The following is an 18179-nucleotide window of genomic DNA, read 5'->3' as shown; positions in this document are numbered from 1 at the left end:
TATTGATGTTGCTTCCGTCTGCAGTTCCTGTTTTCTTCCCTAGGTTTCCTAACTCCAGGATTGCCTCAGATTGTTTTATTTGTTGCTTCTAATTTCATTTTTAGGCCTTGAATCATTTTATTCATTTATTTCTCCTGTTTGATTGTATTTTCCTATAATTCGGATTCAGTTTCTTCATCTTTGAATGTATTTTCTTCCTTCAAGGCTTCTATCATTTTCATCACCTCAGATTTAATGTATTCTTGCACTTTGGGGGTGTTAGTATCTTCAGGGCTTGCTGTGGTTGGACTGTGGTTGGACCATTTCCAGTGGTGTCATATGGTCCTGAGTTTTGTTTCTTGTGTTCTTATGCTAGCCTCTAGCCATCTGGTTGTCTCTGTTGTTAGAAAGGCTGGAGGTCCCTCCGATGGGGTTTCTGTCTGTGTCTCCAGTGTACCAGGCCAGGTCAGGAGCTGGTGAAGAGAGCTCTAATCAAAGGCTGCTTGCTAGAGCTCTCTAGAGGCCTCCTCATGATGGTAGAAAATCTCAGCTCTGCTGGGTTCACTCTGTGTCCCAGTTGGGCCAAGCAGGTGAGGATCAGGTTGAGAAAGCTCTAAGCCAAAAGCTGCTCAGGTGACCCACAGGCCTCCTCTGCTGGTTCTTTGTCTGTGTCCCAGATGGAGCTGTTGGTGAGGAGGGGGTGAAGAAAGATCCAACCCCAAAGCTGCTCGGGTGACCCACAGGCCTCGTAGGGATAGCAGATAATTCGGGCTGTGGCCTGCACACAACTCAACCTCTTCCAGTTCTCTTTTCTATGTCCCAAATGGGCTAGGCTGGTGAGGCTTTTCTTGATTTTTGGAGACAGGGTTTCTCAGTGTAGCCTTGGTTAGCCTGGACTCACTATGTAGACCAGGCTGGCCTCAAACTCACAAATCCTTCTGCCTCTGCCTCACCAAGTGCTGAGATTACAGGTGTGCATCACCGTGCTTGGCACTCAGGATGAACTCTTATCCTTAAGAGATGTTGATCTTTCTTCTAAGTAGGTTTGGTTTGAAGTCTACTTTATTATATTTGAGAACAGCTATGCACGTTTGTTTTTTGTCTCCCATGTGCTTGGCCAGTTGGTTTTCATATTTTGACTCTTCACCTCTGGTGGTGTTTTGCCCCCAGGACAGCTGGAGTGTGTGTCTGAATCCAGGTAGTCTGTGCCTTTTAAATGTTGAGTTGAGACTATTTGCATTTAATACCATTATTAAGAGTTTGCTATTTCCTATGTTTGTTGCTTTAGAGAGGGATGAATTGGAGACTTGCTGGTCTACTCTGTTGGACTTGATGCATTTCTTCCTAGCTCTCCTGTGCTCATCTATGATTGTCATGAAATATTACTCCTTTTTGTACTCTGGAAGACAAACACTTCTGTGTATAGTTTCCTTTAAGTATTTTCTCCAGTACTGGCTTGAACTGAGTTGCCCGACTTTGTTCTTATCATGAGATGTTATTTCTCTAGTAATTTTAGATGATTTTGCTGGGTATACCAATGGTTGGCAGATACTTTTAGGGTTTGAAATACATCACTTTTCTTGATTTTTATCATTAAAAACATACTTTCATAGTAAACATAAGATTTTTTCCTCTTATGGCACTAAATAGTCTTCACTTGTTGGTTTTGCCATGTTGACTGTAGCTTACTCTAGGGAGTGGTTCTCTGGTTATGTCTAGATGGGATTCTAAAAAGCCCCTATGTTTGAATGTTTTCTGTCTAGGTTGGTGAAATTTTCTGCTATAAACTCATTGAATATATTGCATTATCCCATTATAAAGCATGCCTACCAGGAGATTGCTCCCATCTTAGAACACTTCTAACCTCCTTGTGGAGTCAGCCAAGGCATGGTGAGAATAGTTCCCCCGAGAATGACTTCAGGGTGCCTATGGTGAGTCTCTGACTTCTTTACCATATTCTGCCTTCATCTCTGTAGTCCATTCTAGTCTGGCTTTCTCCACATTCTGCATTTACACAGCCCTAGTTGCATCTGCACACTCAGGGTGACTCTCTTTAGGTTGCTTTCTAACCTCACCTCTGTGTGTGGAACAGGTAGAGCACCCCCTCCCCCTTGGTAGCTACTGCTGAATCTGGCCTGGTGTAAAAAGTGTGCTGTGGGCTTGGCTGCTTTTTCACGGAGAAAAGTCCCATTAAGTCTGGTCTCTTTTTTGTTAAAGTTTTCTCTAATAGGGACAGACTCTACATTTTTTCTTTTAAACCCCAGCTCTTTTACACTAATCTCATAGAGATGGTTTCTAACTGAAGATCTTCCTGAAGCCTTGCTCTTTGTGATCTTTGTGATTCTGTTTCTTGAGTTAACTCACCCAGAGCTTGACTATCACACGTGGGGCGCCATCTAACAGGAACCTTCCAAGAACTCATGTGTTTTGGTATTCTGTGCTCAATTACTCCATTTGGAGGTAAAGATATAAAATATTTCCTTTACACTTGAAAATTCTAGGCAGCAATAATCCCAGTCCCTTTGATCTGATGGAGAAGGAGTAAGTTGTTGTGGTACCCTTTTATTTTCTCTGAGTAAAAGACTATTGCAGAAGGTTTTCAGCCAATTTATTCAGTTCTTATACAAGAGGCTGCAAAGATAATCTCTAATCTAAAACACAGATAAAACAAGTAGTATTTAAATCTAATTTCCACAAGCCTGCACCTTATATTGCTATGTGAGGTAAAAAATCTAGACACTACTTTTTACTTTGACAAATGAAAATACTTTAAAATAATCTAGATATATTTATGTTCCCTGATGATGTCCAATAGGAATTCAAAGAACAATATTATAAGCCAATAGTAAGTGTGTGTAAGCTGAGATTTCAAAACCGAAGTCTGCAAATTATACCTCAGAGCCTTCTGCCATTCTACCAGAACAAATCAATTCACATTGTACAGAGATGAAACTCAAGGGGTTTTCTGTATTTAAGAAGAAAAAAGGAAATAATGCAACATGAAGATAGCTCAGAAATAGAGCAGGACTCAGGGCAGGCAGTACACACCATGAGATTTGCTTATTTGCTTATGAGAAGACCTTACAACCAAAATGAAAGAAACTGAAGCAAATGCTTTACCCAAATTTATTATTCACAGTATAAAACTTACTGAGAGTAATTTAAAAAAAACAGAAAAAGCTTATTGTTGGGTTGACATATTAGAACCGTCTGATTCAGTGTTATGACATGCAAAGTAGACTATGAGGAAGATAACTATTAACATTTGATTGAGTCCTCATTAAAAGTAAATTTCTCTGTCTCTTTAAAATTTGGGTAGAATTCTGTCTCTCTCTCTCTCTCTCTCTCTCTCTCTCTCTCTCTCTCTCTCTCTCTCTCTCTCTCCCCGTGTGTGTGTGTGTGTGTGTGTGTGTGTGTGTGTGTGTGTGTGTGTGTACACGTACATTGCAGAAATACAATTAATAACATTTGTGAAGGTGGATTTGTCCTTCCTACCTGGCTGGGGCACATCCTTTTTCTAGGTTCTGAATCCCTTTGAAACAGTGGTTAATTTATACAGAGACCACTCAATAAACCCCAAGAAGTCAGAGATATAGTAGTCATAAGAAACTGTCATGCTTTCACAAATTACCTCCAAAGCACAGATCTCCTGGTGTGGTGTAAAGTCAACTGGGTTCTCTCGCCAGAATGGCCTAAACATGAAAGAAAATCTCATACACATCATCAAATTGAGCTGATACTTCTTTTGGTAATATGGACAAACTAGTCCACATCACTCCAGAAATACAATGAAAAAAAAAAAAAACAGTTTCTGGACAAAATGGGCATTGTTATGTATAAAACAATAACTTGTTTGGTAAACAAGATTTAAAAATATAAAAAGGAAAAACAATTTCACTTTTTACCCCTAGAAAAATTATGAGTAAAAACTTAAGGCCACAAATCATTATGTATGAAATGTTCAACTCAAAGGGAGCTCAGGCTTGGTGAGCAAAAGAACTCTCTGAAGTCGGTATTTCTCGGTGGGACCGTTACCGCAGGATGACATTTTATTTAACAGACAGTGTGGACTTTGTACATGTCCATTATCAGTGCCTTGAAAACCAAACAATTTAAAAGTTAGCAGCAGTTTCTGCAAGGTACAAAAATACACATTTGTTACATAACACAGTAATAAAATTTGTCAAGATATATTATACAAACTCATAGCATTTGAGATAAAGAATCAGTCTAATATATTATAGATTGATGGAGTCTAATAAAGTGACATGTCTGTCTTCCAATCATACAATATTTTACAGCAATATTAACGGACTATTCACATTAGGTTTAACGGGAGTATCTAAGGGAACAGAGTCGGAATGGTTGGAGAACCTTACCAACTACTTTTTTTTTCTATGCTTCAAACTGGGTGGACAATTTTCTACTGGCCATTATTAAAGGAAAAAGAAAGCCAGAATGCTTGTTTAGGAGGCATTTCTTCCAGAGAGGACATTCTAAGCCATAAGATCTTCCTTGACATCTTGCCGTTCTGACAGTAGTATGCCCCAAAGGGAAGGGTCCGTCCTGCTAACTTTATATACTAATAGCACAAAGGATACATGTGGATACTTAGGCGTCTTCATATGGGAGTGGCTGGTTACATCTGACTGAGAATGCCAGTGTCACGAAGGAGCTCATCGGACACAGAGTTCTAAAGTTAATTATGATTAGGGGAAACAGGGCTATGCCCAAGAGAGGTAGGTGGCACATCTGTAGTTAACACTGAGCTAAGTCCATATCCTGTAACCGACAATATGATGTTTAGGCGAAGGGGACAACATCTGCCATGGGTTTCCTGGTGACTGGTAGGAAAAGTAATCTGGGATAAGCTAGTTTGAGTGAAAAGTCCTTTCTTACAGTGGATTCAAGAAATTGCCTAGACTCTAGTTAACTTCTAACAGGCGAGTACCTTGAAGGATGATGCTTAGCTATTTCAGGGTGCATCCCTCCATTTCACTCTGGCTGCCAAGGGCTTACTCCTAGGACAGAAGGCATACTGGTCGCAGCCTTGGAGAGAAGTGTCCGTGAAAAATTACTGGGGTCTAAACTTTAATATTTGTAAACTAAAAAAAAAAAAAAGTTTGGAAAAGATGGAGAACTCGATGCCAAAAAATCCAAAGGTGTAGTGACCATCAGAGATAACCCAACAGCAACTTTCTTGTGAGTTCTAGTCAATCCCTAACGGTCTGTGGGCTGGATAATTAACACTCGTTCTTTCTCTTCTCTTGGCCGACCGTCATCTAACAGGCAGGGCTGCAGAGAACCATCTCCACAGGGGTGCCATATTGATAAATAATACTTGTGGGACCAAGAACGGAGTAGTGTTGCAGAAAGCTCCCATCTTTCAAAATGAGAAACGTTTCACGTGGTAACCTGCCACTAAGTCTAAGCCCGCGGCCTTCTTTTCTGTGACATCTTATGATCTGGATACATCTCTACACACAGTGTTTTCTTACTGATATCAGACAGTAAGAGGCCTTTCTCAGTTGCATGGATGTGGCTACCAACCTGGCACAAAGCATGGCACCTCTTGTTTCTCTGAAGCCTTGCCCCTGAGATTTGCCAGCTAGGGAACACTGATTTTTAAAAGAATTCTCTAGTTCTTAGTATGGCTGTCTTTTTTTTTTTCTACATCACTGGAACAAAATGCTGTCAGCAGGCTCCTTTCTAAATAGAGATAACTTACATTCCCCGAACATGCTTTTAGCACAGGCACCGTGGGAAGGACACCAACATGAGCACAAACATTTCCTTCTTTGTCCTTATCTCCCTATTTCTGAAAGATGAATGAATGAACCTCACCCCTAAAAGAAAGAAGCCAATCAACCAAGCCAGCCAACTATGAGCTGTGTTGTCATGACTGCCAGAGCTCTTCAGTCACTACTTTACTCTGCCGTTATCAACGAGCTGGTCCTTACAGTGACCCTGTGACGTGTGCCTGGGAAAAGCCACAAAAATGGCCACTGACTTGGATTCAGGGACAGGTTTTTACATGATTTCCTTAGTGAATGCACATGTTTTTCTGAAGGACTCAGTGGTCCCCTTTCTTGCCTACTTACTCCACAGCATAGAGACGGCTTCTCTTTACTGACAAGTCACTGAACCCAAGGCTGCTGACACAAGCAGGCTTGTTCTACCCAGGACATTTCCTCTACCCTTCTGTCTGTATCCTAAGTCTCAGAAAAGACCAACCCATGCTTTGATAGGAAAAGCCTTTTAAAAACTTTAGAGCCTGAAACGTCGATTAAAAACAGCCATATTGGCAGTGACTGTCCTTGCGCTACCTACCCCAGGTGTCTCATAAAAGGGGGTCACACTAGCTCCTGCCTTTGTTTTTATCAGCCCGGTTCCTGTTCTTAAAGACATCAGGATTATTTTGATACCGGATTATTATTGCAGGTAACTGTCTTTGGTTAAAGGTCTGTCCCCATCGTCACAAACTGTGGTGGGCTCTGCATCTGGGCTGGCCACATCCTCCCCAGTCCCAAGTCTCGGTGAGGCTCCATCCCAAGGGTGAGGAGACCGGTAATGCCCTCCACTCTCTTCTCCCTGGTGCGGCTTCATACAGAGCTTGAGTCTGCTTTCCACCAGGTGGAAGGGAGAGCTGCTGGAGTGTTGCTCCGAGTCCCGACAGGCGTAAGAGCTGCACCCGTGGGCTGTCTGCAGCGCCCCAGGCCCTTCATCCATCTGTAGGTGTATGACACCCTGACTCTCCTGGAGGCCAGCCTCTGCAGCACCAGAAGCATGTGGAGGTAACTCCAGAGGTTCTTTGAGCGAACAGCTTTTCCTGTCTTCCGGTCTGGCTGCTTTTGTTTTCTTTTTGAGGGACCAGTTTTTTAAAGTGACCAAACCACTTCTCAGCCACGCGCTGGGATGAAGGGTGACAGGATGCACCTGTGACGGGTACTGTTCGGTACCCTTTCTTAAAAAAGCTGGGTGGCTGCTGGCTTGTCCCGCGGAGGGACCAGGCATTCCAGACATGAGGCCGGGGCTGTGAAAGTCTGAAGAGAGCTCTTCCTGCTTTCTCTGGGCCTGAAAAGTGCAATCTACCGGAAAGGAGGTTTCGGTGGGTGTAAACACAGAGTGTTCGGAGATCTGAGAAAAAGCACTGTCCTGGGAGCTGACGGAAGAGCCGGATGGCGATGTGCCTGGGGAGGACAGGCTTGAGTAGCTGGCCCTTGGGCAAAGGTTTAGTCTCGGGGGCAAAACCTTCTCGGCGCTTTGCTGTGTGCCGCTGCTCTTGCCCACCTCGATCCCCATGACCAAACTCTGATTAATGAGTTTCTGCCCCTCGATTTGCAAAGACTTATGCCTTTGGAGATAATCCTCTTCCCCATGCGGGAGGCCAGCCTCGCCGCAAGTTTTATCCTGTTTCTTCGAGTAGATCCCCCTGAGATAGGACAGCTTGTAGCTGTGGTCGTCTATGCTGGGTTCTGAGCAGCGCCGATGTACTCGTGAGCTCTTCCGGGCGTCCGCTGTGTGTGGTGGCGAAAACCTGCTCATATCTGCACCAAAGGGTTGCTTCCTGGGATGATCCTGGGAGGACCCGTGCCTGTAAGATGCCACAGAAATGGCCACTGGCTTGGACTTAGTGAAAGGTGTCACTTGATTTCCTTCATGGCCAGATGGGCTTCTCTTACTGTTTTCATTAGCAGTGTTTCTCTTGCTGATGTCAGCGCCGCCTGCAACTGAACTCTGTTTAAGACACGTCTTCCCCCCTTTTTCTAGGGGCTGGGTCCGCTTCAGGTAATCTTCATCCTTTCTAGAGAGCACAGCATCGCAGCTGGACTTGCGAAGCCTCTTCTGATAAAACTCCCGGAGATAGGAAAGCTTTGTGTCTAAATAGTCGATGCTGGGCTCCGAGCAGCGCCGGTGCCGCTGCCGCAGCAGGACTTTCGGGAAGTGGGCTGCAGCTGCAGGCAGGCAGCTGGGTGTCCCCTGGCCAGCGGGGGTCCTAGTGCTCTGCTCCCCGAGTGAAGCCTTCCGGTAGGTTACGAAAGCGGTCCCTGGCTTGGACTCCAGAGGCGGTTTCATTTGAATGTGTTCATCTTTGGCCTGATCTAAGTCAAAGTCGCTCAGAGTGAGGAGGCCCTCCACCTCGGGCTGTTCGAGGTCGCAGTCGCTGAGGGTTAACACGGAGTCCATGCTCCTGCTCCCCTGGCCAAGCCTCTTCACCAGGTCGCTGCACGGGGCGTCCGCGTCTTCGTTGAGTTCATTCTCCAGGCTGTCGTAGGAAGAGTCGTTCATTTGGAAGCAAGATATATCTGTGGACAGAGAAGGAAACCATAACGAACATTCTTACGCATCCAGTTTGCGCTGCTTTTTAAAGCAAACCGTGCCATCTCTGTTATTTTCATGCACAGAGTTCAAATCTCTACCTTCAAGAAGGAAATACTCTTTAAAAAAAAATTAAAACTGTGTGTAGAGGGCATTGGCAGCACAGGTAGGACAATGCATGCATGAGGTCGTCAGAGGGCAATTTGCTGGAATTGGTTATTTCCTTCCAACATGCTGGGCCCCAACAAAAGGAAAAAACAGACTTAGGTTGTTTTAGGTTGTCAGGACTGATGAAGGTGGTGGGGGGTTAGCACCTTTACCTACTAAGCCATCTTGTCTACCTGAATCTCTTCATTATTTCGAATGCTAAGTACTGAAGACAAAAAGTCTTCTGGGGGTATGAATGCTTATAATTCATCTCAGTTTCGAACAAAGTGACTTTTTCTTAAGGTGAGATTTTTCTCAAAGCAAAGTCATAAAACAGAGAAATAATGAAAAGCGAATGAAGTAGAGCCAGGCTCATCTAGATTTTGGGTAAGAGTCTGTCTTCTAACATGGGCATGCTGCATAGTTAAGTTATAAAAAATACACAGCAGTCTCTGCAAGACCTTTCATAAAGCTCTTTAGAGTTATGGTATAACTCGATGGAATTCTGAGGAATTATGGACTGAAGTGAAATGGTAACTGGTGGTCAGGAAGCTGTATTACAGAGCTTCTATGTCTATGAATTCACAGCCTCCCTTCACCCCCGACCCCAAAGATGCTAGATGTTTCAAACTGGGTCAAAGTACATTAGGATACTGAGGTCTTAGAGTCAATTAAGACTTGGGGGTGGGGGAAGAAGCCCCCCAAACCAGGTCTTCCCCTACTTCCTCTCAACCTTTTATTCCAGTGTCAACAACAGTAGTTCTAATATATAGTAGAGTTTCTCTGTTTATTTGCAACAAGGGTTCACATCCTCAGTCTACAACTTATAGGCTGAGGCCTCATCCCACGTACATCTCAACTCCATCACACTGACCTATCAGCAGGCCTTCCACGGAAGGACTGAGAGCCCTGGTCCCCACTGACCCAGGTCAGAGGCTCTGGGACAACCAGTCTTGGCGTCGTCATAGACGAATATCTAGTTCTTACAAAAGGTGTTCTTCACAGTACCTGGGGTGTGTTCTCTCTCGCTTCTCTCTGAAAGCTCCCCCAAGAGAGAAGTGATTTCTTCTCCAAATATCCTACAGCAATTTTCAATCAGAAATTGTATAAGAAGCGAGACCTGTGCCCAATGGAAAGAGTTTCAGTATTATTATTCATGTGATGTGTTTATTATGTCACACTTCATATACACAGCCTGGCTGTAACCACAAAACGCAGAGCAACAGAGAAAAGTATACCAAAGGATACAGAAGCCCCACCGCCAACTTCAGCGCCAACTGTCTGGGCACAGAACGGAATCCCGAGTCAGCAGAGGACAATTATCTGTCGCCTTGGCCTAACACTCACGTTTTATATCACCGGCTTTTAAAGCAGGGCAATTTCAAGCATTCTCCATAGGTGTAGAGATGGGAGAAACATGCCTTGTTATTAAAATTCATCAAATATCAGCAATTAGGACTTACACAAGGATTTCTTGTGAAAAGGACAAGTTGCTGTAATTTTGGAAGAAAGCTCCTCTGGGGGTACAGAAGGGAGGCGAGCGACAGGCAAGGAAACCCAGAGCCTTTCTAACTAGTCTTGGCATGACGCCCTACTACACATCCTAAGTGGAGGTACATGTAGGGAGAGGAGCGTCTATGAGGGGCTCTGGGAAGCCACTGAGATGGACGAGAACTGACCTGTTGTTTGCCTCAGCAGCTGTGAAGTGGTGCAAGCGAAGGGAACTGGCACACCAGCCCCCTGGTCCACAGCCAGGCTGTACAGGGGTGGGATCTCAATCTGCACTGTACCAGTAGAAAGCAACTGCTCTCAGGATTGCGTACCTGCCAAACGTTGGTGCTGAAGAATGAGCTCGCCCTGGCTTATAAAGATGTGCTTTTTAAGAACTTGTTCAGCCTCCATAGAAGGAGAAGCGAAGTAACGACTGAGCCTCCCTCACTCTGTTTGCTATCACCTTGCTCCAGTCTAACAGGACGGAATGATCAATAAACCCACACGAGGAAGTCTACACTGCCTCTTGAAGAGGCTGTGTTTCCAATGTTTCAAAATGGGGGATTGAGGACACAGGGTATAAAGACAAAAAAATGTCATTACCTTTTTTGTAAATTCATTTTCTAGTTCTGGGTTGGAGGAAGTAGGAGGCCAAAGAATACTTGGAGCGATACACACTGCTAAGTTAAATGCAGTCATCTGATTAGACAAGGAATGTTGTTCAATGTTGTGTAATACCCCAAACAGATACCTTAGGAAAACAACATTGGCTCTGGGAAGCTGATCTAATAGCCTAAAGACAGAAAAATGCAGGACGTTTTATTAAGATACGCGTAAAGACAGGCACCCCTCACTTCACCTGCACGGGGAACCATGCAAATCTAACACGCAAATCAGGAACAAGTGCAGATATACACGGGTTTCAGCTGGTGGGCAGCGTGTGCAGCAAGGGACGCTTACACGGAAGGTCAGCACTGGCAATTATTTTTGCACCTTGTCCCCATAACTCAATGAAAATGCAGAAGAATGCATAAAATGTGTTGCCTGTTATTACTTCCAAGAAAAGTAGCACAGTGTTTTAACTCAGGCAACTCCTGCAACATTTGGTAATATTCCCAAGCAAAGCCACAAAAGATTAAAGTAAGATTAAAGTATTCCTTTACTTCAAGCAGCGGCAAGACAAGAAAGAGTGCTCTTTCTTGGTGAGAACCCAGGTCTTAGCCACAGCGACTCCCGGGTTTGTTCTGGGAGCCATGCTCTTCCCCCACCCAGAATCCAAAGGCAGTTGTACCCCTGACCTGTCGTCTTTGGTACCATTCTCATGCATTAGTCAAGCTTGTATTGCATTCCCCAGTTCTCATTTTATGTAAGCGACAAAGTTTTAAATGATTATTCACTGAAAATTACTTTAACTACCATGCAGAATACATATACATATATTCATTCTCTCTCTCTCTCTCTCTCTCTCTCTCTCTCTCTCTCTCTCTCTCTCTCTCTCTCTCTCCCCCTCCCTCCCTCCCTTCTCCCGTTTGTGTGTTTCTATAAATACCTGCAACTTTAGGAACTAAGTTACTGACACCTGTTACACAGGCAGCAGAGGCCTTTCCTCAGTACACTGGGCTGACAGTGACTTCAGATCAGACCCTGGAATCAGCCAAGACATGACTTGGGTGTACTCAGTAGGAGACAGATAGAGCATCTAGTGCATGCTTTCAGGTCCTCTGATTCTGTAAGCGTGCTAAGCCGTTGGGTTACTTCTATCCGGAGCAGTCGCTAGCTGACAGCAGTGCACCCGGTATTTGCTCATGGAATTAAATTCTGACAGGAAGGACAACTGACTGATGAACATCCTTGCCCCAGAAGAAAAGCCAGCTCTGGATCTATCCATAAATTCACATCAGCACTTCTGTCTTGGTGACTAAAAGCTGGGGTACTCGGCAGTCTGCGGTGAGTGGGTTGTGTGGAGTGTCTTACTGGTAGTGTCATAAATCAACTTACACAAACTAAACAGACTTTTGCTTAAGTGTCACAATTCCACACTTAAACTAAGTAAGTGATATCTGGGATCTAAAATTTTCACAAACTGGAATATTGCATTTCTCTAATGCACACTTCTTCCCTACACACTCTTCCAATGTAGGAGGTATTCAGGAACATGAGGTGAATTCTACAAAGAATTTCTTTGGGTTGCTTTAGATACTGCAGGGTTTCTGTTTTTGAATCTCACACTGTAGCCAAGGCTGACATGAAACTTGGCAGTAATGCTCCTGCTTCAGTCTCCTGAGTGCCGGGATCACAGGCAGGAGACATCACACCTGACTCAGACACTGTATTCTTTATTATGAGTATATGACTTCTGCAAGTCGTACACACACACACACACACACACACACACACACACACACACACACACGGGGGGGGTGGGGGGGGAGGGGAAGAGAGGGGTAGATGGGGGAGACCTACTTAAATGATTACCTTTGAATTATATTTATTTTTTCTTCATCGTTTCCTTGATCCATTACACAAACCCAGTGATCATACAGATCTGATGAAAAAATACTTTCTGGGATATTTCTCAGAAAATCCTAGATGAAGAAGAAGAAAACCCCAAATATTTAAATCATTCTCATGCAAAAATATGTGTTGAAGAAAAGAGCCCTGTCCGCTCTCCGCTCTCCACTATGTCATGTGTGAGCTGACATTTTCTTAGGTTTGTTTACAGAGCCTAACTTAACCGCTCTCTGAGAGGGCCCACCACCTTGCAGCTGGTCAAATCAGTCGCTGAGACTTGCAGCCCAGCAACAGGCAGAGCTTGGGGAGTACTGTGGAAGAGCGGGGGGGAAGGATAGGAGGACCCAGAGGCATCAAGAATGCTGCAAGACCTACAGAATCAACTAAGCTAGGCCGATGGGGGCTCACAGAGACCTAACCGCCAACAAGGAGCATTCATGCGCTGAACCTAGGCCGCCTACACATATGCAACCAATGGGCAGCTTGATCTTCACGTGGGTCCCCTAGGAAGTTAAGTAGGTCCTGTCCTTGACATGACTCTGTTGCCTGCTTTTGATTACTTTGCCCTAACTGGGCTGCCTTGCCTGGCCTCGGTGGCTAGGGATATACTCAATCCTGATGCGATTTGATGTGCTGGGGTGAGGTTGGGGGGCAGGGCTGCCCTTTTCTGAGGACATCTTTAAAATAGCAAGTTCAAGGAAACGTGCCAAGTTATTAGTGAGGTTTGCAATGTGGCGGTCGTTCGTTCATCCCTACCCATCTATGTGTACTTGTTCACAACTGCTGGATGTACTTGGGATACAGGAATGCGTCGAGCAAGTGGCTCTGACCTTAGAACACTGTATTCCAGTGTTGGTGCACCATGACATCAAGGTTACTTGGCTTGCTCTTGTATTCTCCATGAAGGGAAGGTGCTTACGTATTTGAGGGAAGAAAGCATATAAAAGCTGGGTTCTGGGAACGAGGTTAAGCGCTGGGTGCCTCGTGTGTGTGTGTGTGTGTGTGTGTGTGTGTGTGTGTGTATAATCCATGTTACATCATTTCTGCCAAGGCTGCATGTGGAGATGGGTGTAGAAAAAAACAGACCCAACATCAACAGGTGCTTGGTGTTCTGGAGCCTTTGTTTACATAACAGCTTAACTGAATTTGGTCCTCATTGTTAGAGCTTTGGCCCTTTGTTCCCAGCTACCTGTCTGTGTCTCTTTTGAATAGCACGAGCCAGGGCAAGCTTGCAGACTGGTCCCTACCCAGCCAAAGTTAGGCAGGGAGAACTTAGTTTAGTGACACGGCTGGTGACCTTCTCTGTTTACACCACAGAGACAGGTGGAAGTCTGACATTAGGCATTTTAAAGTTGTGATATCTCTGCAGTGTATAAATGCCACCGTACAACTGATGATGTTCCTGTATTGTGGGAGCAGTGGTAGTGTGTTCAGATAAATCCGGTAATTATGCGGAGCTCCCACTGCTCATGGGTTCCACTGGGGCAGGGATAGGCCATAGCCGCCTTGGCTTATGTACAGTGTAAGTCGGCACAGTTAGAGGCTATCACCAAACTGCTATAAAGTGCCACATGGAATATTAATAGGGGACAAGGGAAGCCAGCCTAGCGTGAGTAGATGGTAAGGTAATTTAAAAACTGTAGTTGTGCTGTCTACTTTAAGGAGAGCTGGCTGCTCCCATCTTCCTCGGTTTTTACTCTTCAAGCATAAATGCACCTTGACACTTGTGACTCAGAAACGCCCTCACAAAAGCGGCCTCTAGTTTTCACAATTACAGTGGCAGACCTGCAGTTTCTGTGAAATTCTTCCATTCAAAACCAGAGCCCAAACCAACAGGACCTGGGATGAGCCTGTGGACCCATAGGCCTCCCTTGAGGGAGGAGGAGCCAGAGCCATTCTGTCCTGAGCAAGTTTGGGCCAATCACAGTTTGAAGAGCTAAACTTATATTGAGGCAAAACCAGGTTAAGTATAAAAAAAAAATTAAAGGAATATTTAAATGACTTCAGACTATTTTTTTAAAGCTAAAACCAAATTAAATAGATGGGATAGAAAACCTAACTGGGTAAGTAGTAAGCCTTCAGTTATATGGAACCCCATTTGGCCGGAGTCTTCAATCATTTGGGCATCTTTGCCTTTTGCTTGCTTTTGCACAGAAAATATTCCTATAAGCCTTGCTGGTTAAGGCCTTGCTTCTTTGGAACAGTCTCAATAATTCAGTAGTGACTTTTAAGACGCGTAGTACTGTGAAGCAGACAGAGGGAATGTCTCTATAACGCGGGCTGCGCCTGCCTAAATTAAGGTGAGAGAGAAGCCATTTCTGTGAGAGAAGGGAACCCTGAAGCTTATGTACTTGCACTTGACACTGGGCCCTTCTCCACCCCTGCCTCAGTGCGTCACAAACCCTTTGAGAGGTCTGAGGCAGGTCTGCAGAGATTATTCCTATGGTCAAAAGCTCTGCTCACAGCTCAGTTCTTGTTTCTTTTCTAAAATTATAGGATGTTTCTAAGAATGGGAGGAAGAGAATTTGGTTAAAGCTTCATGACTGTGGCAGAGGTAGAAGGGCCCAGCCATCCCTGCTCCCCTTTTAGAGCAGCGTGCCTGAGGAGTTAAGGGTAATGGACACAGTTGTAGTGGCACCAGCAAATCTTCTCTGTATTGTGGCAAACATAAAACTCCTTTTCCAATGGTGAGTTAGGAAGGCGCGCAGAGTGAGGAGCTAAGAAAAGCAGGTATTTGCTGTGGTAAAATGTCCTCTCTCTGTTCTGAGGATGATAGATTGGCTCACGCTCGCTCTTGTGTCAGGCGTGTGAGAGTGGCGATGACCTGACTATTGTGTCACGTTATAGCCTTCGAAGTCCAGTGTTGCTTTGTGAAATTTTTTGGAACACTTTATTGATTCTACAACTATCTCATGGCTCTTCGCAGACAGAAATAAACGGAATGGATTTCATCTCTGGAGCTAAAGGCTGGGGCCCACTCTTCCTACCTTCAACACGGATGCTATCACAAAGATGGATTCACAGTCAAGGTGGACTTCGATTCCAGAATTCAGTTTCTCCTTTAGCTCTCTGCAGGATTTCATGTTGGCCGACTGCCGGAAGATGCCTTTTGTGAGGGGGCCTTTTTGGTTCAGAAAGGAAAGCATATCCTAGGAGGAAGCAGAGGCAATAAACTAAACTGGTACTTTACGCAACCAGCACGGGGGGGGGGGTGCTTGCCCTCCGCAGCTGCCAGAAGCCAGGGTGAAAATACTCCAGGACTGGAGCTGGATGGTGGCTACAAGGATTCAGATGGCATTTTTAGAACATATTAGAGCGGTTCTAACGAGAGGCTGCGGAGACAGGACCAAGAGAAAGTACAATCACGAGATTATCGAAGGAGCCTGCTGACTACAGTTAATAAGAACGTAATCTTAAACATTTCAGAGAACAGAGGTTAAGTGTTCCCCAAGTTGGCTTTCTATCTGTCTGTCCTCTGCACCCAGTAGAGAAGACAACGGTGTGTAGAAACCGGCAATCCCTGATTTCCTATGCAATTTGGGTTAGGTTCTGAGTTTTACTCTTAAATCCATTAAGTAACGATGAGGATGGTAACTACTGGCTAGCTTTACTGGAGGGTGAGCAAGATAATTACACGTGTCACGGTGTGTGGCGTTTATGGATGTACAACACAGCGTGAGACTCCACAGTGCAGTGGTGTAGTGCTTGGGGGATATGGGACACCGGACAAGTCTTGCTAAGTTGTGACTATTTTACCTATCAATCAGATAACAACAGGAACTCAGCAGTTATTTTCTGTCCCATTCTTTGTACAAACAACTAACCCCCAGAGACTATACCTCGATGCTTAGACATGTGAGATATAAACCAACCAGTTTTTAAAAGCTTAAAAAGCAATCGGATGAGGCTTTCAGGGCAACAGTGTTGAGTGGGCTTCTATTGCTTTGTTAAAAAACAAAACAGGTTGACTGGAATGCCGCCTCTTACTCATTTCCCTGAAGACTCTGCAATGACGAGATCTGACCTTTAAGTTTCAAAGTAAGGCTAGAGATTCTTAGCTAAAGCCAGGGGGTGTTTGTAGTCTTTCCATTTTGGGGGGCAGGATCCACCCTGCAGGATGTTCCCTCTCTCCTCTGCCTTTCCCGCTAGTTTTAAAGACCCAGGTAACGGGCGCTTACCAAGATAGGCTTCGGCAGGTTGTCGTTCTCACAGATATCTGGTAAAGAAACTCCAAAGAGCTGTCCAGGCATGGGGGATGTCGGCGACATGGGCAGGTTGTCCAGGTGGGTGCTAGAACCCCGCCAAAAGGCCCAGTTGATGATGGAGCGCCTCCTCTTAAATGTCTTTTGGCCGGAATCTGAGACGTGAGATCAGGAGGGAAACTTGTGATTCCTTCTGCCTTACCTCTACTGTTTCCCGTTTGTAGTTTACTTATTACAGGAGCTCAGACAAATGCTCACGGAGGCCCCTTGTTACTGGCAATGCTAGCTAGGAGAGAGTATTGTAGATATCTGGCAAATTAAGGAAGAATCTAGGGTCTGGCTCCTCCTACCCACTGCTGACTTGAGTCTTGACAGCAAAATCTAAAAGATAGAGAGTTAAATTTCTTAGCCGGAGGTGTAGGCCGCTGGTGGAGAACCTGTCTGCCTGGCACAAAGTCCCGCGTTTCACCCCTGACACTTTACAACAAAGACTCCTTCCTCATTGAGCCACAGCGACTTGAGGCAGAAAGGACTTTGCGTCAACACATACTTATGAATTTAAAAGACTAGACAGGCATATAAAAAAACCTGAAGAGTGAATTAGGTTACAGTTAAAAAGTGAGTAAAAGAGAGGAGGGGAAGAGGGAGAGGAGGACACAGTAGAAAGGGAACCAAGGAGAAGGAAGAGCAGTCATTTTTTTTTTTTCTAGAAACAGAGAATGCTTTGTGTTCTGATGTCTCACTTGACTGAGAACAGAGAGAAGCTGCTGCCTTACATTTGTCCTCCTCGGCAGTTGTGAAACCGTCAACGTATCTTTTTCAATATGTAATTTCAGGAAGTGTGTTTAAGGCAGCATGGATGCCAACTAGTGAGACCCACCAGGCCCCAGTGGAGTGGAGACCTCTGCGGGGAGAGACCTGTAGGCCTGGCTGGAAGACCAAGGGGGACCAACACAGCAGCAGCCACAGCAGGTGAAAGGTAAAGGGGGACCCCACAAAGAAGAAAAGCAGACGGTGAGCCCCAAATGCTGCAGGTAAGGTGAGCTCATCTCTCTGGCTGATACCCAAAGCCAAGCACCCATGACGCAGGTTCAAAACAAAACAGAAAGCTCGCAAGGAATGTTCAACAGAACTGAGCTTTGGAGAGCTTTAACACCCAGACACTGCCCGCCTTCAGGGGAGCACAGGGAATCGGACATTAACGTCCGCTCCACGGTGTTTCTGTTTGGAAATGATGTTCTGCTGTCCAACACTGGATGGGAAATGATCCAAGGAAGCCACGGTCCGCAGTGTGGAATGCTAATTTCAAACACCCCTTCATATCGTTTTACAATAAGGTAACGCAACATGCTTTTTTTTTTTCAGAATAATATACTCAAACCAAATATAAAATAAGCCACATTGTGGGATGATGAATGAATGAGCAGTGTGTTATTAAACAGCATCTTGACTATGAACCACACTTATCTTCCTTATGCTACCGTAAGTAGGAAATGCAAGGAAGTGTGAAGGTCTCTTGGCGGTGGCGTC

General features: G+C 44.9%; 1 protein-coding gene and 1 long non-coding RNA gene across 5 annotated transcripts in view; one reads left to right on the top strand and one right to left on the bottom strand.

Annotated features, from left to right (window-relative positions):
* The window catches only part of LOC311598338, a 49091-nt gene that overhangs the window by 27595 nt on the left and 3317 nt on the right, over nt 1–18179 (top strand). The window contains exon 2 of the long non-coding RNA XR_014779536.1: nt 17486–17986. This is a non-coding gene — a long non-coding RNA (uncharacterized lncRNA). The remainder of the gene's footprint in view (nt 1–17485; nt 17987–18179) is intronic.
* Nucleotides 3090–18179, bottom strand: part of ARHGAP20 (Rho GTPase activating protein 20) — a 75120-nt gene continuing 60030 nt past the window's right edge. For all 4 annotated transcript variants that reach the window (XM_084783395.1, XM_084783392.1, XM_084783393.1 and 1 more), the window contains exons 10-15: nt 16626–16804; nt 15435–15596; nt 12412–12521; nt 10540–10729; nt 9454–9565; nt 3090–8285 (exon numbers count right to left, since the gene is read on the bottom strand). In XM_084783395.1, coding sequence (XP_084639521.1) covers nt 6412–8285; nt 9454–9565; nt 10540–10729; nt 12412–12521; nt 15435–15596; nt 16626–16804 — 2627 coding nt within the window. In that variant the 3' untranslated portion in view covers nt 3090–6411. The remainder of the gene's footprint in view (nt 8286–9453; nt 9566–10539; nt 10730–12411; nt 12522–15434; nt 15597–16625; nt 16805–18179) is intronic.

This window comes from Acomys minous, assembly GCF_964271855.1.
Source record: "Acomys minous genome assembly, chromosome: 5".
Taxonomy (NCBI): Eukaryota; Metazoa; Chordata; class Mammalia; order Rodentia; family Muridae; genus Acomys; species Acomys minous.
This window is presented reverse-complemented; position numbering and strand designations above follow the sequence as displayed.